Below are 24,993 nucleotides of genomic sequence, written 5' to 3' on the forward strand. Positions count from 1 at the left end.
AGATGATGGTTCCCTTATTTCAATAGGTATTGATTTTACTCCTCTTATTTAACATGGTACCACAGCGAGTCTCTAATTGAAGACCAAAAAGTGTGTTTATTTCCTCGGGAGCAGCTTAAAGGCAGTAAAGGGCACAGTTTACCATAAGGACAAGCACTAGCATTTACCAGAACCAACTTTGTGCAAGGGTTTTCTCCTACCAAGCTCTGCACTAGGGTTTCTGAGCAACACAAACATCAAAAAGGCATGTTTACTCTTGCCCTTTGGGGTCTACAATGATGAATACGAGCACTTCGTTAGGGAGCACACACCTAGATGATGGTTGCCTTATTTCAACAAGTCTTGATTTTGCTCCTCTTATTTGCAAATGATGTCATTATTTGAGTCATGAAGATATGATTTGGATATATACGTGTACTTGGGTTAGTTGGAGGTGATTATCCTAATGTGTATGGAGCTATTATGTAACTCACCTTTATCATCATTTTGGGACTTGTTCTTCATGATCATACTTGGTTTCGATTGTCTATACTTTTTTGGTTCAGAATGATATTATAAAGATTGGATCACTAACATAGAAGGATATTTTTGAAAGGCTATTGTTATCTTGGAGACATTTAGAAGTTCTATGATATATTGCCCAAACATCTACTCTCTAAAATTGTTTGTTTTGGTTTTCCTAATGGCCTTTATAAATTAGTTGTTGGTTGTATCTATACAGCACATGAGCTTTATGAGGACATATGTAGAAGCACTAGTGTAAAGTAGTGATGCCCCCACTACTCCCACTCTTTTTGGTGTCTACATTGATGAATACGAGCACTTCATTAGGGAGCACACACCTAGATGATGGTTGCCTTATTTCAACAGGTCTTAGTTTCACTCCTCTTATTTAACATGGTATCAGAGCGATTCTCTAATTGAAGACCAGAAAGTGTGTTTATTTCCTCAAGAGCAACTTAAAGGCCATGAAGGGTGTAGTTTATCTAAAGGACTTGCACTAGGGTTTGCCAAAACTAGCTCTACACAACAGTTTTCTGCTAGCAAGCTCTATGCTAGGGTTTTTGAGCAACACAAACAGTAGAATGGCATATTTGAGGCTGAGATTTGATGACCGCCTTAATGGAATCTCAAATTTCTGTTCTTGGAAGGAGAGGATTGGTGTAATGCTAGAGGGAGCAAGGAGTTTGGGAGTTTATGGACAGTCCACCAGTGACACTAGCAGACCCCCAACAGCTAGTTCAACAAAACAAGATGGACGCAAAGGCCAATAGAATAATCCTTGAGGGCGTCAAGGATCACATCATAACCTATCCAAAAGGAAGACATCTCAGGCTATGTGGGTTGTACCAGGGTTTGGGTGAGGACAAGAAGTTGGTACTCAGAGATAAACTCAAAAATATTAAAATGACCGAGTTTGTGTTTGTGATCTCATATCTCACCAAATTCACCCGAGTGAGGGACGAGTTAGTGGGGATTGGGGAGACAATCTCGGACAAAGACCTTGTCAGCTTTGCACTATTTGGTTTTCCCAAATCATGGGAAAATTTCACTGATGCTATGAGTGGTAGAGAGAAGCTTCCGGATTGGAAGCGGCTATGGAGTGATTGCATACAAGAGGAGATCCAAAAATGGGCAAAATCTAGGTCTTATGCCAAGACTAACAAAGAGGAAAATTTTGCCCTAAATGGCAAAGGGAGCAAGGCCAAGGACAAGAAAGGCGCAGGAGGGATTGAGTCCATCTGTAGAGGCAAGAAGAAGAAGAAAGATCTTAGCAAGATAAAGTGCTTCTCTTGCCATCAATTTGGGCACTATTCTACCAAGTGTCCAAACAGGAAGAAAGGGTCCAAGGACCAAGTGGAAGCATCAACATGTTCTCCCTCAGCTTACATCGCAAGCTTAATGGCTAGCAGTGTGTGGTATGTTGACAGTGGAGCCTCCTGTCACATGACCGGGAACAAGGAGTATTTCAACCAATTGATTGTAAAGAACAGGAAGTTTCACATAGAGTTGGGAAATGATGGTAGGTACCTAACCAAGGGCATGGGTACTATCAAATTTGAGAGGGAGTCCGTGAATCCTCTCTGCCTCAAAAAAGATGTCCTTTACATCCCAGGTTCGAAAAAAAACCTTGTTTTTGTCTTAACCTTGGAGAACAAGGGTTATGATGTTATCTTCAATAGAGGAAAGGCCTTTATCAAGCCTTTCAACTCCGGAGCAGCTAAGCAATTTGAAGTTAGGGTGAAGAACCTCTATGGGCTTCAGTTTGAGACAACTACGGCCTTGAGTGGCAGAGGAGTTAATGAGTAGAGTCATGACCTTGGGGAGCTTTCGCATAGGCATATGGGTTACTTACACCATGGAGCGTTGAAGATTCTCAAAGAGCTTGCCACTGGACTGCCACAATGCAATGTTGACTAGCATGACGTGTGCAGGGGTTGCACACTTGGCAAGTACACCAAGACATCCTTCCCTAGCATAGACAACAAGGTCGAAAGCATCTTGGAGTTAGTGCATTTGGATGTTTGTGGACCATTTTCCTCTCCATCCCTTATGGAGATACAAATATTATGTCAACTTCATTGTTGACCACTTAAGAAAGACTTGGATTTTCTTCATGAAGAAGAAAGATGAAGTCTTCTTGAAGTTCGTGGAGTTCGAAGCCTTGGTGGAGAACTACACAAGTAAAAAGATCAAGGTGTTGAGGCCAAACAACAGTAGGGAGTACATCTCCAACGCCTTCAAAAACTTGTGCGCCAAGGAGGACATTAGGAGGCAGCTCACCATGCCTTATAACCCTCAGCAGAATGGGGTGGTTGAGGGCGAGAACCGAAGTATTATCGGAGTGCCTAAGGCCATGTTGCATGCGTAGGGGATGCCAATGTTTCTTTAGGCAAAGGCATGGAACACTACAATATTTTTGCAAAACAGGAGCCTACACAAGGTGCTAGGCAAAGTCACACTAGAGGAGGCTTTCACAGGCAAGAAGCCTGATGTGCCTTACTTTCATATTTTTGGAAATCTTGTTTATTGCCATGTGCCTTCTGATAACCGAAGGAAGCTCGACCCCACAACAAATATGGGCATGTCCATGGGCTACAGTGAGACATCTAAGGCATACAAGGTGTATGTCCCAACATTCAAAAAGACAGTGGTCAGGCATGATGTGAAGTTCAAATAAGACAGGGCACTCAGGAAGTCCTTGGAACGTAAGCAAGGTACAACATAGGAGGGAGAAGCAATAAGCTCCCAAGCAAGAGGCGCAACCAGCTCCTCGGGCTTCATCACAACGATTTATTGGGCAAGCCAACCGGCAAGCAAATGAGGAGAAAGCCCAAGAACAAGAGGAGAGAGTAGAGTGAGTGGAGCCCACTCTGCCAATGACTCCCAACACAGGGAGAAATCGAGCTAAGTGGGAAAATCCTTTGATCAAGGAGGCTCAAGAGAGAGTTGGAACCCCCAACTCCACTTTCAGGCAGTACAAGCAACCACAAAGATATACTTAGAGCCTTCTTGTTATAAGGAGGCAGCTTCTCAACAGGTATGGCGAGACGTCATGGTGGAGGAGAATTCCTCCATCATGATGAATAATGTCTAGAAGATAGTGTAAAGACCTGTTGGCAAATCAACAATGGGATCACATTGGGTCTACAAGATCAAGCACACAGTTGATGGGAGTGTGGAGAAGAGCATGGGTAGATTTGCGACCAAAGGTTCCTCTCAACTCGAAAGGATAGACTATGATAAGACATTTGCACCAATGGCCCGATATTTGCCCATTAGGTCCATATTAGCGATTGCAACGCAGATGGGGCAAAAGATCCACCAAATGGACATGAAGATTACCTTCCTTAATGAAGTTGTTGATGAAGAGATTTATGTTGACTAGCCTGAGGGTTTGGGACTTTTAGCAGAGACACGCATGTATGCAAGTTGAAGAGAGATCTTTATGGGCTCAAGCATGCACCGAGGGCATGGTATGCCCAGATAGACATCTACCTTCTAGGATTGGGCTTCACTAAGAGTGAAGTTGACCCTAACTTGTATTATATTGTGGTTGGGGGGCAGCCTCTCATTCGTGTGTTGTTTGTTGATGATTTGATACTTACAGGGGATGAGAAACACATCAATGACTACAAGAAATATCTTGTAGAGGAGTTTGAGATGATGAATATAGGGTTGTTGCACTATTCCTTCGGCTGGAGGTATGGTAGGGTGACAGAGATATTTTCTTGGGTGAGAGCAGGTACACGCAGAAGATTCTCAAGAGGTTCCACATGCAAGAGTGCAGGCCCATGACCACACCTCTAGTCATAAATTAGAGGAAGGTGGATGCTAACAGAGCAGTGCAAGTTGATGCCACACCTTACAGGCAACTCATTAGGTCATTGATGTATCTGGTGAACACACGACCCGACATTCACTTTGCAGTTAACCAGTTGAGCTAATTCATGGTTGAGTTGACCAGAGTGCATTGGGTTGCCACCAAGCACGTGCTTAGATATCTCAGGGTCACTACAAATTATGGGTTGTTGTACAAGCAAGTTGATGTTGTGAGACCTTCAAGGCTTCATAGATGCAAATTGGGCAGGGGGTTCAACAGACAAAAAGTGCACTTCAGGTTGTACCTTCAATGTTGGGTCAGCAGTTGTTTCTTTGTTCAACGGGAAGTAGAGATCAGTGGCACTGAACTCAACTGAGACCGAGTACATGGTTGCCATCCTGGCAACCTACAAGGCCATATGGTTGAGGGAACTACTTGTTGGGTTCTTCAGTCAAAAGTTGGAGCCTACAATCATACATTGTGACGATCAGAGCTACATTAAGCTCTCTGAAAATCTGGTGTTTCATGACTGCTCGAAGTACATCAATATCTGGTACCACCATGTCAGAGATAGTGTTTAGAGGGGTAAAGTCAAACTCCAATATGTACCTATAGAAGAACAGACAACTAATATTTTGACCAAAGCATTGTCAAGGGGTAGATTTGTCTACTTCGGAGATAATCTGGGAGTAGTACAGAACAACTTCCTCTCTAAGAGGGAGTGTTGAATGGAGTTATAGGAGGAAGGGTTCAGCGAAGTTTAGAGGTGCATTAAACTTGGCAGAGGGAACCACAATCCACCATTTGCAGTTTTTTATTATTTCCCAACAGAGGGACCCACGGTCCACTAGTCTTGTGAGTTCTTTGTGGGCCCAAATCAAGCTCTTAGAGGGGGGATAAAAGCAGTTGGTGGGAAACTCGTTTTTTGCATTAGATTTGTGTGTTCTCTCTTCAACAAAAGACCAGAGAAAAGTTCCAGCACTAGGGTTTTACATACAATGCAAACCAACAAGGAAGAAGGTGGTTATACAACCATAAAATTTCCATATCCGAGTTTCAAGCTAGCAGTGCAAGAGTGTCTGCCCAAAGCACCTGCACAGAGGGTCGTATAATGTTGTACGAAATTCATACTGCACACCAGAGGGAGGAGTAAAATCAAGACCTATTGAAATAAGGCAACCATCATCTAGTTGTGTGCTTCGTAATGAAGTGCTCATATTCATCAATGTAGACCCCAAAAAGAGTGGGAGTAGCAAGGACACCACCACTTTACCCCAATGGTTCTACATATGTTTGTTAGAATTTCCCAAACCTAGCACCCAATATTCGATTAACAACAATTATTAACTGAATGAATACACAACTAACTTCCTAACCAAAATATTTAGCAAAAGCAAAATTATTTGATCTGAATCACATACACAAATAGATCTCCCTCAATCGACAACTCTTCATTAATAAATTGATCACAAAATTTACTTTGGCTCTCTTCCTAAGAAAATACAAACTACAAAACTGATCACCAACCTCTATGCACTCTCTCGGACCCAACGCGCATTCAATGATAAGCCTCTCTCAATCTTGTGTCCTTGTGTCTTAGCACCTCACATTAGGCTCAATTTATAACTTTCCAAAAGCTAAGATTGACGGCTAAAATTAGCTCATCAAGTTAACTGAAGATAAGTGACATTACTTATCTTTAGCTTTCTCTACTTTAACTCAAGTACAAGTCATAAATTTAGCTTGCCTTACATGCACATCTCATGCATGTCAGACGCAACACATCAACATGCATGCACCTCACTTGCACACTCGGCATGTCGAACGCAAGATCCTTCTAGTCAAGACGCAAGACTAGAAGTACCTTTCGAGCTACAAACCTCAACAATGTCCTCATAAAGCTCATGTATTGTATAGATACAACCAACAACTAATTTTTAAAGGCCATTAGGAAAAGCAAAGAAACAATTTCAAAGAGTAGATAACAATAGCCTTTCAAAAATATCCTTCTATATTATGGATCCAATATTTATAATAGCATTCTAGACAATCTAAACCAAGTATGAGCATGAAGAACAGGTCCCACGATGATAATAAAGGTGAGTTAATAGTAGATCCTTACACATTAGGATAATCTCCTCCAACTAACCCAAGTAGACCCATACATCCAAATCATATCTTCATGACTCCAATAATGACTACAATGCCTTCTATATGTACCTATTCTTATTCATGGCACATGTGGGCCCCTTCTTAGTCCAACCCATATTAAATACATTTACCCCATATATACCCCCATTAGGATCATAACATAAACCCTCTTCAAAAAACATTATACTTGAAGATTTGTAGCTCAAGGTTTTAGATGTGATTAAACCAAGTAACCAAATTTCCTTATATTACTACTCTCTTACTAATATTGATGATTATCCATCCATATTCAATTATTTTCATTATAACTAACCGACAACTATGTTTCCTTTAATTTCTTCCATTGTTGTAGTTTCTCTAATATGTTGTAGGTGTTGGTCCGTGGTAATATATTTGTCACATAATCTTCTTGTCTTTCTTTCCAACAATCTTAGTAATACAGATGTTGATAAGCCTTTAATAACAAATGTTATGGACTTAAATAGCATGGTTAACCAAAACACAAATAACATAAAATGAGCTTAGTGCTAGGAACACAGGATTTGGCTATATGGATTTACATGGGTTATCTAGTGGAGGTTTCCCACATCCATATTCAGTTTTTGTTATCTCCAATAACTATAATGACCCATATATATATATATATATATATATATATATATATATATATATATATATTCTCGCCCATTGCGCATGTCAGGCCCCCATTAGGTTGACTCCTATTACAAATACATTTACCCCAATATACTCCCATTAGGCTCAATACATAGTACACCCCCCCAGCCAACCAACCTTCAAAAAGTTTTGCCTCCTTCCTCGGTAATGATGATGTTGATCCTTTAGTCTTTCTTTCCAACTTTCTTGGTAATGAGGATATCGATAAAGCTCTAATACCAAATGTTATAGAGCCAATCCTTAAAATAGTATGATAAACCAAAATACATATAATATAAACCAAGTTTAAGCATGGAAAACAAACCCCAAAGTGATAATAGAGATGATTTTATAACTCCCATATCAAAAAAAACTCCTCCAAATACCAAAGTACTCCATATATCCTAATCCTATGTTCATGCCTCCAATAACAACTACAACGACCTCTATATAAACCTATCATTCCTCAATGCACATGTGGGCCCACTATTAGGTCAATGGTTGTTACATATACATTTATCCCATATGCACAAACATTATGGTCATAATATACTTCATAGTACCCCCCAAGGTTTGTCCTCAAAGCTTTGTAGCCAAGAGCTTTACATGTGCTAATACTTATTACCAAGTAATAGGACTTCCTCATGTTCCTACTCTCATGCTACCACTAATAATTATTCATCCATCCATAGGCAATTATTTCTAGTGTCACAGTTTGGTAGTTTCCTTTCTCCTAATTCCATTCATTGTTATAGCTTCTCTAATTTTCTTAGTAATAAGGATGTCAATAAGGCTTTGATACTACGATCTTCTTCCTTAGTAATGAAGAGGACAATCTTCTTCTCTTTTTTTCCAATTCTCTTAATAATAAGGATGTTGAGAAGCTTTGAAGCTTTTGATACCAATTGTCAATTGAGATTATCTTATGACTTAGAGATTAAGTGTCAATTGAGGTTATCTCAGGTGGTTGGGAGAAAGGAATGGAATCCTCCCCAAACCCAGGTTCAATTCCCACAAGTGACATGACGAATGTTCACAGTCTTGACAGTATGTATATTTATTACATATTCATTTAGCCCATATATACCCCATTATGGTCTTCACAACCTAGCCTTCTAAATAATAGCACAAAACGTGAAGATGTGGTTGATAATCTAATCACCTTTTCTAAAACTCACTCGTCTTACCGCCCTAAAGCCTTATTTCTCAAGCTAATCATATAGGTACATATCAATAGTTGAAACATATTATTTGATAAAGGTGTGTCCAATCATGGTAGTCCTATAGTTATTCAAGTCAACGTTGCCTCCATGCTTATATAAAGGAAGAATGATGTGTTGATACCATGACATAAGAAATCCAAAGAAAACCACATCATTAAGGAGAGCAATGATGGGGTGCAACATAGGTTCCAAACCATAATTAAGAAATTCAAAAAAATACGCTTTGGTTCAAGGAACTTGGTAGTGCAAAGTTTCTAAATGATCTCAAGGCTAGGGATGAAAAAGTGACACAGTGGAGCAAGGAGAGTAGCAAAGAGATGCACAAGAAATCCAAAGGAAACAACATTAAAGAGAGTAGTCATAAGGTGAACCATCGGTTCTGAGGCATACTAACAAAATTGAAACAAAAGACCCTCTACATCAAGGTCCTTCAATGCTAGTGCAAATTTCTAAATGATCCTTCTAATAAGGCTCAACATGAAAGTGACAAAAAGGACAACAAGAGACAATGGTGAGAGGTGTGACCATAAATATCATAGAGGAGGGACACATGAGTCTACCATATGAAAGGAATTAATATCCAAGGAAGGTTGGTTCCTAGGGAAAGAATATGCCAAAATGTCTTGGGTGAGGTGCAATGCACAAGAGGAACTCTCTCCTAGTACGCAAGAAGTTGTTTTCTTACTTCTTAAAAGATAATGATACTCCATTCAATGTCCAAAATGAGATCAAGATAATGGAAAAGGTCCAACTTGAACTTTGTATGCATGGATTTTAGTGTTCATAAAACCATTTACTCACAAGAAAAGAACCAAGAGGAAGAGGGGATTTGGGATAACGGATTATGTGTGGAAATGACTCTGAGTCCTAAGCAACATCCCAACAAATGTGAGTTAGAAAAGGTTGTGAGGAGTGAGTAGAAAGTGGGTAAAAACTAACACAAACAAGTCTCGTAAGCTATGGCATAAGAGTAATCAAACTAGAACATGGTCAGTGGTGATAAGGGAGAATAAAACAGGAAAATAAATGAGAGGGTAAAGACCATGTAGATATTATCCACAAGTAAAAGATGGATAAACACTTGAAAATCACAAATAAATGGAATGGGGGATAGGGGTTCCAAGACATGATCATCCATCAATGCCTCCTTTATATGGGAAACAAGTGGAATGAGGGACAGGGGTTCCAAGATGTAATCAACCACTAGCACCCTCCTTATATGGGAAACAAGTGAAGCTACTAGAATTTGCAAAGCAAGAGATTCCCTTTAACATGTCTAACTCATTAGAATCACCCGAATACATAAACATCTCTCATGCACAATAACTAGACCAAGACTATAGATCAAACTCTTGTCCAACCCTTAATTTCATACACCCAATTCACAAATGTGTTGTCCAATCCTCTTTGGCGTCAAGGATCAAGAGCTATTGAGTCCCAATGCTTGCATCAAAGTCTCCAATGAGAATCATGTTTCCCAAATTAGAATAACAAGAGATGTCCCAAAAATGCCTTGAAATAAGGAAGATTGTTCTATAAAAGCTCTCATGTCTCGAGCAAGAAGACTAAATCATGACATGACATCACCTCATGAAAGATACACAAGAAGGACCAAACCATGCCATCTTCATTCCAATAGCAATAGAGATGCCCTATTTAGGGCCACCCCATGGGGGCATAACCTCGAATATTCATTCAAAGGTTTGAGATCATTGCCCATAACTTTTCTTTTGTTATCCGAAATATACATGCTCAAACATTCTTGAGCTCTTCAAAATACAATCATATAAGGTCCTCATCAAGAAAAACTTTGCTCGTGAAGGATAGAAGCTTACATCATCATCAAGAAAAACTTTACTCACAAAGGATAGAAGCTTACACTAGGCCATCAAAGCCTAAAATTAGTCGTCAATTGATTTCGTGAATAATGAGTAGAGTCAAAGGTGAACCATGCTCAATCCAAAAAAATATCTTTCAAACCCAATGTATCATGAATAAAACTTTATCCATCATTGAAGGAATCAAATCATCTAAGGAACCCATGAACCTAAAGATTGAGCTCTTTAACCTATCTAGACTTCTCTTCCTTGAATCTAGTTTGCAATGTCAACTCAATAATAGAAGATAGCTTCTTCCCCTTGACCACTTACACCTATGAGTTATGTTCATCAATCTATTTTTGAAATGAATGTTGTTTGACAAGGACTCTATTCTTGAAAGCCTCGTAATGAGTAAGAATATCATCTTGCACATTTCTCACTTCTAACATCGTCAACTAGAGAGGTGGGAGGCAAATCTAGAATTGATACTTTATATTCTAAAATGGCTAAATGTTGTCCCTAGGAAAAAACTTCATATCTCAACTAGAAGCAATGTACAGTAGAGTATTTTGTTACTATTTGACGTAAGTATTCTTGGACAAGCATTGGCAAAATGTGCTTTGAATTTTAAAGTGCATCTCAAAAATGAACAAGCATTTCATAATGGTTTCATTATCAAGAACAACTAACCAATTAAGGCACCAAATGTCCTAATTTCCTAAATCAATGGATTTCAAAAGCCTCTACAAATTAAACTACATATGAAACTACAAAGATTTTGATGAATTGAACCCATTTTTTCAAGATACATACATATTACATACCCAAAGTTTAAAGATACACACACATAAACTTGTGTTGGACAAAACCCCTTATCTTTTGTTATACCCTAATGCCTTCACAAGCTTGACATTGTCTTCTAATAACATCTCACAATACTACATGAAATCTCCATAGAACAAGAGAATGAGTCAATCAATATAGTTGTAATTGCAATTTAACATTAGGCAAGTTTTTGATTACTATAAAGCAAGCACACTTAGCTAAAAAGCCAATATAACATTAGTTTTGCTTATTTTATTAACAACCACAAAGTATATATAAAATACAAGAGCCCGTGCAAGACCATGATTACCATCCACAAGCCACAAGATGCATTACACAAAGTCTACTGATTTGAACACTCACTACGATAACTACAAACTACTTACACCCATACAATCCAACATATTTATGAATGACACAATTAAGGACCAAGGGAAGAAAATGTTGTACTATAAATATGATTCCATCTAAACATGGAACAACATTTTTCACACGTCAAGAAACCGATAAAAATATCACTCTTAAATAAGAAATATCCCAAACGTATAACATATCGATAATTAAATTGTGCAAACAAGGAAATCCGAGAAACAAATGTAAAAGAGAATAATATTCATATTGTAAATATCTAGGTTGTTTAAGAATTCCAGTGCTTTATTACAAGAATTATGAGGGGCATAAGTACCTACCCATAAACTCTTAAATAAGACAGATCACAAACATATATAGCATATCTAAGATTAAATCCTACCAAACAGAACTAGATAAACAAATCTAACAGTTAATATCATGCAATTATCCTAGGTTGTCTCCACATGCTAGTCTATTGTATATTATAGAATGATACGCCCTAGGTACCCACCCATAAACTTAGATAAAATCAGTGGGGCTAACTCTTAGTAATAACCAGCATAGATCCATTTTAAACGCAGATCTAACATGAGCCGAGAGGGACCAAATTTCTTCAGGTGTAAACTTATTTTAGAGTGAAAAAACAATGTGTAATTTTTTATTGTTTAAATTGTATTTTTTATTGTTATAGAGATTACATATCATGTGCAATGAGCCATTTTATAAGCGCACATTAAAGTAGTTTTTTTGTTATTAAAATATTTTTAAGTATACATCACTATCAATTCATATTAAAATATTTTATTCATAACCCACATTGGATATTTTATTCTATACAACATTAAAATATTTTCTTAACATTTTTTCTATATATAGATATATAATCTATATGAAGCTGGTATCATGTGTTAAAATATTTTTGAAAAGTATAAGGTTTGAGCATCTTAACATTTTAAGCTTCTAATTACATTACATGAAATTATATTTAGGTCATATGGGCAACTAATTAAATATACATGGCATTTTTTTTCTTTAGAGAATATTTTATTTTTATTTTAAGAGGGAGGGGCATACTTACACATCGCCTTCACAGTGGGTTGTAGAATGAGACGAGACTAATTAAATATGCATAGCTTATTCTTTTTCCTTTTTATTATAGCCGACATTGTTTTTCATTTAGAGTATTTTATTTTTATTTTAAGACGGACAGACATACTTACACATCGCCTCCACACTGGGCTGTAGAATAAGTCTCTCAGCTCAATAATAACAAAGTCAAGGTAGCAGGTGTGGAAGCAGTTGTTTGCAACCCCGAAGGACACAAGAAGACTCAACTCAACAAATCTGAAGCCCTAACCCTATTTTAAGACAAGTTGAAAAACTTGTGGTCGTTGGAGATTCCATGGTGATAATTTGGAAAATGAGAAAGCCCTCAACAGCGAGATCTTCTAACTTGTCCAAAATGATAAACAGAATTCAAAGAATAAAGGACCATTTCAATATAAAACCTTATACCGTGTCCTTCATCATCTAAACTCTAAAAGCAGACAAATTTGGGAAATAGAATTGTTCTTTTAAATCAGGGTCGAATTATCCAAAATTGGGGAAAAAGCTTTTGCATTATCTCCCATGACAGGTTCCCTAATGAATAGTATGAATACACTCATCAAATCAATGGACAAGTGGCAAATGAAAATATCACCATGCAAAGGCATTTAACTCACTCCATCCCCCCATACTCGTGCCATCTCTCAACATGATTGTGACTTCAATGGTGGGAAGATTGAGCCTTCCCAATGATGGCTAGATAGAGGATTCATATGCAGTTTCAAATCACCTCATAGAAATGTTCATTGCAGGTTCAAGGTAACCTGAGAAGTGTGTTCCCTCTCCTTGGTGGCACTAGAGACCAGGTTTACAATGTGTTGTGAAAGTGGAAAGCTTTGAGGCTCAGAGCTTTCTGGCTGAGGCTTCTTTCAGGAAGGAAGACCAAGGTTTGCGTGCAGCTGTCTGTTGGCCTGTCATCTTTATCTTCAACAGAAAGTGGCAATCATTGCACTGGGAGAAACACTTGTAACATTGTTGAGCTTCGTAGGCTAATTCAAGGCCATGCTCACCAGTAGAGGCATTGCAGTCAACCATATCCCAATTGGTAGTGAATGTTCAAAACCAGATGGAGGATGTAAAGTCTAAAATCTATGATTTGGGGCTAAGCATGGATATCCGGAATGCTCAGATTGAAAAGCTGGAATCTGCGAACAATGTTCAGATTATTCCTTCTTCTGCCAGAAGGCACAACAGATCAGATGCATCTCCAAGAGATGTGGCAATTGAAGAACACACAGTCCACCGGGTCATCAAGCCTATAGAAATTGATGACGCTGTTGAAAAAGAGCAAACTCAAAACCAGTAGAAAGTTTCCAATGGATGTTTTCCCCTGCTTTTATCCAGGTTCATGTTTTGCAAGTTTGAGCTTATGCTAGGGCAGTTTATTAGAATTTATTGTACTAGGCGCATTTCTTTTTTGAGGCAAACTGTGAAAGCATGGAGGGCGAAAGACCCCCAACATATCCTGTTTACTTTGAATTTCATAGCTTTAGACTTTTGTATTAACTCGCAGTCCAATTTGGCCACAGCTCTTTTTTAATATAATCTTTACTTGTTTCAGTTAAAATAAAATAACAGCAAAAGCATTTAAAGCACTTGCTCAAATCCTGCAAGAAGATTAAAGAATAAAATGCAGAGTTGTAATTGGATCAGGTAACATAAACATACCTTGACAAAACCAGTTCTGCGATCTAAATTCAGGTGCAGATTTTTAATTTCTCCGAACTCACCAAAAAGTTCATGGAGATCATCTTCTTGTGCCTCCTCGTGTACTCCATTTACCAAAATGATCCATCCCTCAATAGCTACTCTTGTCAAAGATGACATTTGAAAATATGGCAATTGCTTCTATAAATGATTAACTTAATGACATAAATTTTATTGGTTTATATGCAAACAGAAAACCCTTCACAGCTCAAAGCTTCTATAAATATAGTTACAAGGCTCAATGATCAGTGTATTTACCATTCAGGACAAAAGCCGCAGTTAATACTGCCAGAATAACTATAGGCAAAACTTACTTGACCAAGAACCCAAGGGCCACTACCACAATCATGCAGAAGCCAAGGTCCCAGGGGCAATGTCGAAATTAATGTTCAGGGGAATGGTCTGATACAACATCACTCTGGGACTTTACCTTGGCAAAGGTTCACACAGATTAATTAACACAAATATGACCTAATTCAAGTAGGCAAGGTGAGATTTTAAATAACATTATGATATAAATAAGTTTGATTAATTCAAGAAAATAACCAATGATAATAAGCAAGCACACTTGGCAGAAGAGTTCAATGGTATGCCACACCAAAATTTGGGGACAAGGAAATACGAGGATGAGAGGACAAGTTTTGTGGATGTCTGGAAGGTTCCCCAATATTTCCAGTCTATGACAGACAGGTTCCACAATGATTCAAGGGGGCAGCAGAGGATAGTATAAATATTTACGATAACTAAAAAAAAAATCTACAACACAGGACTCTGATAAAAACAATGTTATCAGAAAAAGTAGGCTATTCCAGAGTGTTTCACACTGGCAAGAACTCACACTGGCACATGGACCGGACAGGCAAGCTGATTCCATCCTGAACCAGCTGATTCAGATGCTAAACTGGGCTAACTTCAACCTGAACCAGACACCAACTTGACAACCCACCTTTTGCGCCAAATGGAAAATAGAAGGGAAAATAAATGCTTTATTCACTCTTGGAAGACATAACTGGTAACATTAATTTCTTAAAAGTGAAAAAAACCATTCTGCATAATCTTCATTTTCTATCATTTTACAGAAATTTTTAGCATTACCCTGATGCTTCAGGATGTTTGAGAGTGTGGTTCCAACCTCAATGGACTTCATGTGAAGAAAGTAATTCATATCCCATTCAAAACTCATTCACAGTTTTCACTGTTCAGAATTTCAGTGTTTCAAGATTTGCAGAATTGCAGCACTCAGGACTTGATTGTATCAACTATGAGGGTAGGGGTTGGCAATAACTGGGATTTTTGCACTCTTGAGTTCCATTTAGAGTTTCAACGTTTATGTATTTTGTTTCAAATATGCATCCATTTTGGTAGATTCACCCTTCCAATGCTACTTACATGAGCAATCTCTCTCTCTAGAGAGAGAGGGAGAGAGAGAGAGAGATGAAATTTGCATATTTTATCTGTTTTTTAACAGACCAGTTCTTCAACCTAGTTTTCTGGCCAGTTCCAGCCCCCACTCTATATATGTGTGTGTGTGTGTGTGTGTGTGTGGAGAGAGAGAGAGAGAAATAAAATTTACATATTTTATCTATTTTTTAACAGACCAGTTCTTCAACCTAGTTTTCTGGCCAGTTCCAGTCCAGTCCCTGTCTGACACTCAGCCAGTTCCAGTTCTGAATCCTGATAACATTCCATACAGCTCAATAAAAGCAGCAGGTCTGTGTATATTAAAACAATCCAGAAACATATATACAAGTTATAAGAACCTAATAAATATGGGACTCAAAACTGCTGTCATGATTTTCCTTCACTACAAAAACATGCTGCGAAGTATTCTGGCATGCATTGCATAATATTTGTCAGCTCTAAAAATGTTGAACTGATGCATACAAATTCGTCTTCCAGAACAGGTGCCACATTGGCACCAATTTGAATAGGGGTGCCCAAACATCCCGAAAACCATCAAGAGCCATCTCCCAAACCTCCCTGTTTTGGGTGGGCAATGTCTAGGGGACATTTGCAAGTTCCCCAATCCTTGGTGATGTCTCCTTCCAAACAGGAAGTACCCATTCAGTTTGAATCCCCGGAGACTAGGAAACATAGAGACACATCTCCGAGGAGTGGGAACAGGGAAGCACAAGGGAAGCATCCCACAAAGGTGGGAATGGGGTGCATTGCACTATTTGTACATACCAAACCTCAGATATGATCATATAAATTCAGTCAAGCCAGACAAGGTGAATTTTTTAGGAATGATAACCCTGCTTTGCTAACCTCGTGATACAGATCCAGTTTGATTATTGATAGAAAACAACCAACAACGAACACTTGGCTTAAGAGTGCCAAAACTTTGTTATGATATATCATAATCTTCCAGTAAATATAAGCCACCTTAATTTCAACTAATCTTTAAAGAAAGGCGTGGGCATAGCAATAACAAATAGGAATGCTACAGACCAGATTGTTTTGGCATTCAGTATTGAGTGTGGGTCCTGTTACCCACCAAAAGTGGGCGACCCCATAGGAGAATTTTTCTCCCAGATTTGTCTTCAGCCAGCAGTCAGCAGCCACTGACAGGCTACAACCACCAATGTAGCCGATGTATTGTGCCACTTGATCTCCGCCCCCTAAGCCAGTCATGTGTCACCTCGCCCATCTGTCAAGAGCATATGTTTAAAGGTGGGCCAAAAGTGTGTTTTTCATTGTACAATTGGGTGCTTATGCTTGTTTTTCCTTGGGCACATTGGGCATGTATTATTTGATCATGATGACTTGGAAGTAGGAGGGGTTTTGACTATAGTTTTGTTCCCTCAACCTTAAATGGGGGGTTAATCCTCAATCCTAGTCCCATGTGATCTCCCCTATTGGCTTATAGCTTCAGGAAGGGCACTACTTGGGAAACCCTGATTTTGGTAGTGCCATCACATTTTCCCATTTCATATTTTTCACTCCCCTCCGCACATTACAAGCCCCATTTCATCATCTTCCCTCTCTGGGTCCACAAGGCTCTGGTACACCCTGTTATCACAAAATCAGACCCCTGATAGGCTGCTGATCAGGTAGACCTTGTGTAACTCTTTCAAACCAACTTTTGGTTGAGGCTTAGCCTCCCCAACCTGAGAGGGCTCTCTCACAAGATTAAGGATTTGGATAATGAATAAGATGGCTAACTCTATGAAACAAATGAACAAGTGTAAGAGGTTGAAACACAACTAGAAAGTATCCATTGGGCTTATGGAGTCAAATATGCTTCAGTATTGACAATAATGTTAGCTTTACATAGAAGTCAGGGCATAAGAATTCAACAAAAGGAGAAAACACTAGATACAATAGGACCAATATGGTTCACAAATGCATGAAGAAAATTAGAGCACTGTTAGTGATTTCTAAGTAATCACACATTCATACCACTGTAAATAATAGGAAGAAGACAATACAAGACATTCAAAACATCGAATTCCTTCTGATTCCTGAGAAGCAAAGCCAAGTATTGTATTACTAAAACAGAGTCATTTCACAAAGCACAATATGAGAGCCTTTCTCAATCATTTTCCAACCCTTAATACATTAGTTCTTCTCCCATATATAGAGTTCAAGTAGATTCCTTCCTCTAGCATGAGGGGAATTCGAATTCCTCCTAATTTGACACCTATTGTTGACACCTAATCCTCAACGGATGGGTGAACTGGAACGTGAACAGTCATCAAGAAGATGAACTGTTCCGTCTCCTTTTTGTATATAAACAATAGTTCTCTAATGAAATAACATCTCAGTTTCTTCTGCTCATTCTGGAGTTACCCTGACCTGACATGGTATCAGAGCGCAGGTCCCAGATTCCTTGTAACTCCCCATGAGCGCTGCATCTGTCCATAACGGCTCTGCCTGAAATGTTTGCCTGGCAATAATGCCTCTGCCTGGAACGTTTGTCTGACCTCTGCCTGGAACGTTTGTCTGCCCTCCGCCGTCTGTCGCCTCCAGTTACACGGCATCTGTATCTGACATATCAGATTTGGCGGAGCGAAACGCGAGTGTGAGTCCCGATGAGGCACTGCAACTGCTATGGGCTTCGCTGGTTTCCACCACGCCTTTGAACGACGTTTTCCGTTGGGTAAGAACATGGTTCAAAAGTTGGAAGGTCATACAGACACTGTTATCTCTGTTTCTTGTAGTCCCATTGAAAATAAGATTGCTTCTGGTGCTTTGGATAGAATTGTAAAGCTTTGGGTTCAAGATAAGTAACTGAAGCGTGCATTTCTTCTGCTAAAATGTTGAACACTCAGAAGGCTGTTGTGTTTATCTGTGCATTCCAAAGAGAGATTTATAGTTAGGTCACATTGACTGCTATCTTTCCTCCAGTAACTCTATTGAGTTGATCACTTTTTGTGCTTTAGAAAATGAGGAATATGGGTTCAATTTACGAATCTGTATCCTGTGTTTAATATTCCAATAATGTTCTTCACACAATTTTGTTTGGAGAGAAGAATTTAGTTATTTTGATCTGGACAGACGTGAAAGTTATAACCAGAGTGCTGCTCTCTCTACTTGAAGGTCAACATCTCTACGAAAGGACGTGTTGTTTGGTGCTCGTCAAGAGAATGCTGCTGTCATGTTATATTTTTTGTGTTGCAGTGCGGAGGCTGTATTTCTGAATTTTGAATATGCATTTTCAAGATAGTCATTAATCGAAAGAAGTTTTGTTGCAAGTACTCGGCAGCGTAATCCATAGGTCGCATACAGAAGAAGGTGCACTATTTGCTTTTAATGGAGGTTTAGCAGAAGACGACATGTTGAGAGCACGTTGAAGCATTCTTTGGGAGAAGACGACATGTTGCGAACAGCATTGTAGAGAGAAAGCGGGGGTGCCGAGAAGTGCTAATCGGCCCTCAGCACGATTGCCGGATTCAAGGCCGTCCTGCTGGTTCTCTACACCAGTGAATTAAAAAAACGTTTAAAGTATTTATATATTACGCTGCTTTCAAAATAGTGATATATTAATACAGAGAAATGATATAGTCATATACTGCATTGCATATATATTGAAGTGATATATTGATATATATTGAAGAGATCCCTTGAGCGCTTTTTTTTTTCAAAACATAGTAGTATTACAGTGATGAAATGCTGATGCTTTTAGCAAATATCAAAAGGATTTGAAGGCTGTAACGTAAGGATTTTTTCTATCAGCAGAAATAATTTTTGTTACAGTATGCATTCAAGAGAAAGAAGAAGATACTTCAGAGGCAGGGGGGGCAAACATTCTCAAGCAGAAAAGGCAGATCTGCATTGCATTCGCTGCAAACGAAATGGATCACATGATGCTTCTACATGCAAGCTACCATGGGACAAAATTGAGCAGAGAAGAAATCAGCAGAAAGGTAAAACTAATGACACAGACAAAGGTAAAGCACCTGAATCCGCTCACTATATTGAGGCACAATGTAACATTGGAGTAAATGAAGATTTGTTTAATGCTTCACTTGCTTCTTCGAAAAATGACTGGTTGCTTGATTCAGGAGCAACCTGTCATATGACTCATAAGAAAGATTTTTTTGAAGATTTCACTGACAATGTTAATGGAGCAGTATACTTTGCAGATCAGTCAAAAATCAAGCCATCAGGGCTTGGCACAATCAGGCTTAAACTGCCTGGTCTTCCAGACTTTCTTCTGGATCATGTTCTATATCTCCCACAGCTCAAGAGAAACTTGCTGTCCCTGGTCCACATCCGCCAGCAAGGTCACTCCATTCATATGTTTGATGGAAAGCTTGAGGTAAGAAAGGCATCTGACCACTCACTTGTCATGAGGGGTATAGAAGAAGAAAGACTTCTTAAACTGCAAGGAACCTCTGCTCATGCACAACATTTCTCATATATTTCTCATCATGAAGAAGGTACACTTCCATCAAGTTTATTATGGCATGCTAGATTTGGACATTTAAGCTATGACAGTCTTCGCTTATTAAAGAAAAATGGTGTTGCTGGTTTGCCTACAATTCCTAGAAAACATAAGCAATGTGATGCTTGCATTCTAGGAAAGCATAGCAAACAGTCTTTTCATGATTCACATTCAAGAGCACATAGGAAACTTGAACTCATTCATTCAGATTTATGTGGTCCAATGCCTGTTTCTTCTGCAAATGGAAATAAGTATATCATGACGTTTATTGATGACTACACCAGAATGTGCTGGGTCTATTTATTAAAGAACAAATCTGAGGCTTTTCAAACATTCAAGAATTTTCATAAATGGATTGAAAATGATGCACAATCTCATATTGGGTCTATTCGCACTGATAATGGAAAAGAATATACATCAAATGAATTTGAAAACTATCTTCGCCAACATGGGATTAAACATCAAACAACTGTGCCTTATAATCCCCAACAGAATGGTGTAGCTGAAAGAATGAATAGAACAATCTTGAATATGGTACGATCCATGTTTTTCTTCAAAAATGTAAAGATAATGTTTTGGGCTGATGCTATTCTATGTGCTGCATATATAAAGAATAGATGTCCATCTAGTGCTATAAGAAACAAGACTCCTTATGAATTGTGGTATGGACATGTTCCTTCGGTAAAACATCTCAGGATCTTTGGTTCCACCTGTTATGCTTTAATACCAAAGGTACATAGAAACAAACTTGGTGCTAGAAGTCGTAAGTGTATCTTCCTGGGGTATTCAAACACATCTAAAGCATACCGCCTTTATGATGAAGTAAATAAAAAGTTTGTTTTATCTAGAGATGTCATTTTTCTTGAATCATCCAAATCTGACAGTGTTGTTGAGCGGCAACTTGATCGCTTGGATAGATTCACAAAACCGAAATCATTTCAAGAGTTTGATAATCAGATTCCACATCTTGAAGGGGGGATTCCTATACTAGATCAACATGTGGAATCTTCTTCTGAAGAACAATCTCCCCTGCATGACACTCCAACAACGGATGATGCTTTAAGTGATGTAATTGATAGAATTGGGAGACTCAATCTTGATTCAAACCCAACTCAATCAACAGAGCAGCCTGGACCATCTCAGAAAGGTCCCCCAAAGTGGCTGACAAAGACACTTGAAAGTGTTCATCCTGATGAAATTGGAAAAACAGGAACCAGAAATACAAACCGACAAAATGGAGGTGATGTAGATAACTCTAATTCACCTGTTGATATGGATGTTACTTATGATTGTGAATTGAACTTGTCTACAGATTTTGAACCAACTTCCTTCAAAGAAGCTGCTTCTCATGATGAATGGAAAGAAGCGATGCAGAAGGAGTATGATGCCCTCATAAAGAATGGCACTTGGAAGCTGGTTGATCCTCCATTTGGAACCAAACCAATTGGCTGCAAGTGGGTCTACAAGAACAAGTACAAAGCTGATGGCTCACTTGACAAGCACAAAGCTAGGCTTGTGGCAAAAGGTTTTGCACAGAAGGAAGGGGTCGATTATGAGGAAACTTTTGCCCCCACAGCAAAATGGGCCACCATCCGGACACTCTTTGCACTAGCTGCTCAAAACGGTTGGAAAGTCCATCAAATGGATGTAAAAACTGCATTCTTGAATGGAGATCTAAAAGAGAATGTTTTTATGTCCCAGCCTGAAGGATTTGCTGTGAAAGGACATGAACACAAAGTATGCAAACTTGTGAAGTCCTTGTATGGCCTCAAACAAGCACCACGAGCCTGGTATGAAAAACTAACTGAGCATCTTCTGAAACTCAACTTCAAACATTTTGATCTTGATGATGCAACTTTATTTGTCAAGAAAGTTGGCAAAACAGTTGTATATCTTGTGGTATATGTAGATGATCTTTTAATGACAGGGAACAATGAAAGCTATATTGCATCCATAAAGAAAGAATTAGGAAAAAGTTTTGAAATGACTGATTTGGGCTATGTTCATTACTATCTTGGCATTGAAGTAACCCAACATCCAAAATCCATATTTCTTTCTCAAAAGAAATACATTGGAGATTTGTTAAACAGATTTGGCATGACAGAGTGCAATCCTCTTTCTACTCCAATGGAACAAAACTTGAAGCTCACATCTATTGAAGGAAAGGAATTTGAGGATGCAACAAAGTATAGACAGCTTGTAGGAAGTCTCATCTACCTCACTACTACCAGACCAGACATTTCATTTGCTGTTGGAATCCTCTCCAGGTTTATGCAAAAGCCTTGTGAGGGACATTGGTCTGCTGCAAAAAGAGTTCTAAGGTACTTGAAGGGAACTCAAGACCTTGGAATCAAGTATACACAGGTGGACGACTTCAACTTGATTGAATACTCTGATTCAGACTTCGATGGAGACAAAGAAACTGGGGTATCTACTTCAGGATATGCTATGAGTCTTGGATCAGGAGCTGTCTCCTGGAGATCACGCAAACAATCAGTACCAGCAGATTCCACAACAGAAGCAGAATACGTGGCAGCAGCTGAAGCAACGAAAGAAATTGTGTGGCTCAAGAAAATTCTTGAAGATTTGCAGGTAAAACAAATACAATCAACTCCACTCATGATTGATAACACCTCTGCAATAAAGTTGGCCAAGAACCCAAAGTTCCATGATCGTACTAAGCACATCAATACTAAATATCATCTGATTCGACATCATGTTGAGGCCAAAACAATCCATCTCCGTCATTGTTCCACAAACGAGCAAATTGCAGACATCTTCACCAAAGCGCTTGGAAGAGAAAAGCTTGAAAGATTCAGAACGATGCTTGGACTCACCAACATCCCTTCAGATTAAGGGGGGGAATGTTGACACCTAATCCTCAACGGATGGGTGAACTGGAACGTGAACAGTCATCAAGAAGATGAACTGTTCCGTCTCCTTTTTGTATATAAACAATAGTTCTCTAATGAAATAACATCTCAGTTTTCTTCTGCTCATTTTGGAGTTACCCTGACCTGACACCTATTGACACTTATAACTAACTATTTAATACAAAGACAGCTAACTAGGAGTCCTAGAGACCTAATACAACTAGGAGTGTAACTCCTTATTATGATTACAACAACCTTATCTAAACATTTAAAGCATTCTTTGACACCTATAACTCCATGAAGTCAAATTTGATGGTGCTCATAACCTTCCAGCTGGCCCTTGATGACTCATCCCTTTGTTATTCCTAGAAACTAGGAGACTGTCCCTTGCTCTGTTCTGGCTGAAAAATAGGTCTTGGGACAGAGCTCATAACTTCTCATAAAAAATGTATTTGGAAAAACTGAAGGAGGCTTTTGTGAACCAATCCATGCTGAACAAAAACCTCTCTTGGTTTTTTGAAACATCTTTCCTACCGCCCAGAATGAGTCTTTGAAAAACAGGTGTAAAAATATGCTTGTGAAAAACTGCACCTACAGCAGTTTCGTAGCGCAAGTTTGATCATTCATTTCTCTCAAATAATAATGGATTTGAAGAAAGTGGAAGAGGTTTTTGTACTTCAGTATCTTAAGAATGAAAACCTCTTTCACTTTTCAGAGATGAGTTTTCCATTGCTTGGTAATCCCCTTGGAAGTTGGCTGCTGTTTTCATAACATGAAATTTTGGAGTTCACAAATGTCCTTCTTTGTTTCTTTTAATTTGCATAAAAATGCATTTGATTATTTTGTTTTCCATGCCAGGTGTACCTTGCTCCAAAAAGATTTCCCTTTGTTCTTCAAAATTGGCCCATCGAATGATAATATGTAGCTACAGCAGTTTCGTAGCGCGCTACGAAACTGCTGTGTAATTTCAAAAACACAACTTAGGATCAAAATCTAACTTTCTTGAGTCTTTCCTTTTTCTGCAATGACTTTTCCATTTGACATGAAGTTGTTCAACATTGAATATCTAGACACCATTCTTCAAGGTAAGTATCAAAAGGTAATTTGTCAAAAATTACGACTTAGCCTTACTTCTGTCATTTTTATGCAGCTGTGATGATGTTTCCTTAGCCCTAGGGCTAAGTCCTGTTTCAGCTCTTATGATATCTCCCTTTCTTTGGACATTTTCTCCTTTGAAATCGCTTTAGATAAATCAACCTGGAAGGAAATGCCTTGCTTAATTGAGGAGCTGCCTCGCTTGAATTTGATGAAGATTTCTGATCTCTGCTCACCATGGGCTTGTTTGCTCAAACTAAGAATTGTATCAAATGTCTATTGCATGAACACGACCAAGATCAACATGAATATGTCCAGGATCAATTAACCTTTACCTTACCCTTTTTCTTTGAGAATTTTTTCAGTGATAACACACCCCCTCACCTTGTTCACATGTTTGGGTTTGGCTTGGAAATTTTGCCCCGGAGGTTGATGCAACTAAAGAAAGAAGGTTAAAAGCATACCATGGCCACAAACAAAAGAAAATAATATTATAAAATGCAAAATATGGTTGAGACATTAAAATAGCACGTGGGCAAAAGCCAAACATGAGCTCTACCCCTTCATTATGGCCATCACTCTAGTTCCTAGGGCCCCATGAGTGCCCCCGCATCATTAAGGAACCCATGCACATCCCAACCCCTGGTGGGAGATGAACTGCCCACCTTAATGGATAATAATTGCTTATATCATACACAACATACTCTCGTCTCTTGGAGACCCGAGCAGTAATACAAAGAAAAATAAGGCAAAAGACAAAAGGAAAATGAAAAAGGGTGGAAAAGCAAAGGTTGAGGTAACTCATAAATCCATGATTGCTCCCTCCTACATCTATATACCTAAATATGTGGAAATCCCTCATCATTACCACCCTTGAACCCATGGCATTTGGCCTTGAGACCCCTGTGTCCCTATCCGCCTCATCATTATTCACGTGACCCTTATCACTTGAAGGATGTACCTTGGACCTATT

At 38.8% G+C, this 24,993-nt stretch overlaps 1 protein-coding gene across 2 annotated transcripts in view; it reads right to left on the bottom strand.

Annotated features, from left to right (window-relative positions):
* Y14 (RNA-binding (RRM/RBD/RNP motifs) family protein) overlaps positions 1–24,993 on the bottom strand; it is a 41,102-nt gene that overhangs the window by 11,089 nt on the left and 5,020 nt on the right. For both annotated transcript variants that reach the window (XM_089385719.1, XM_089385720.1), the window contains exon 2: positions 14,124–14,260. In XM_089385719.1, the coding sequence (XP_089241845.1) occupies positions 14,124–14,260 (137 nt within the window). The remainder of the gene's footprint in view (positions 1–14,123; positions 14,261–24,993) is intronic.

The sequence above is a fragment of the Pinus tabuliformis genome, chromosome Q (assembly GCF_031772625.1).
Source record: "Pinus tabuliformis cultivar Carrire ecotype Pingquan chromosome Q, CPIR1, whole genome shotgun sequence".
Classification (NCBI taxonomy): Eukaryota; Viridiplantae; Streptophyta; class Pinopsida; order Pinales; family Pinaceae; genus Pinus; species Pinus tabuliformis.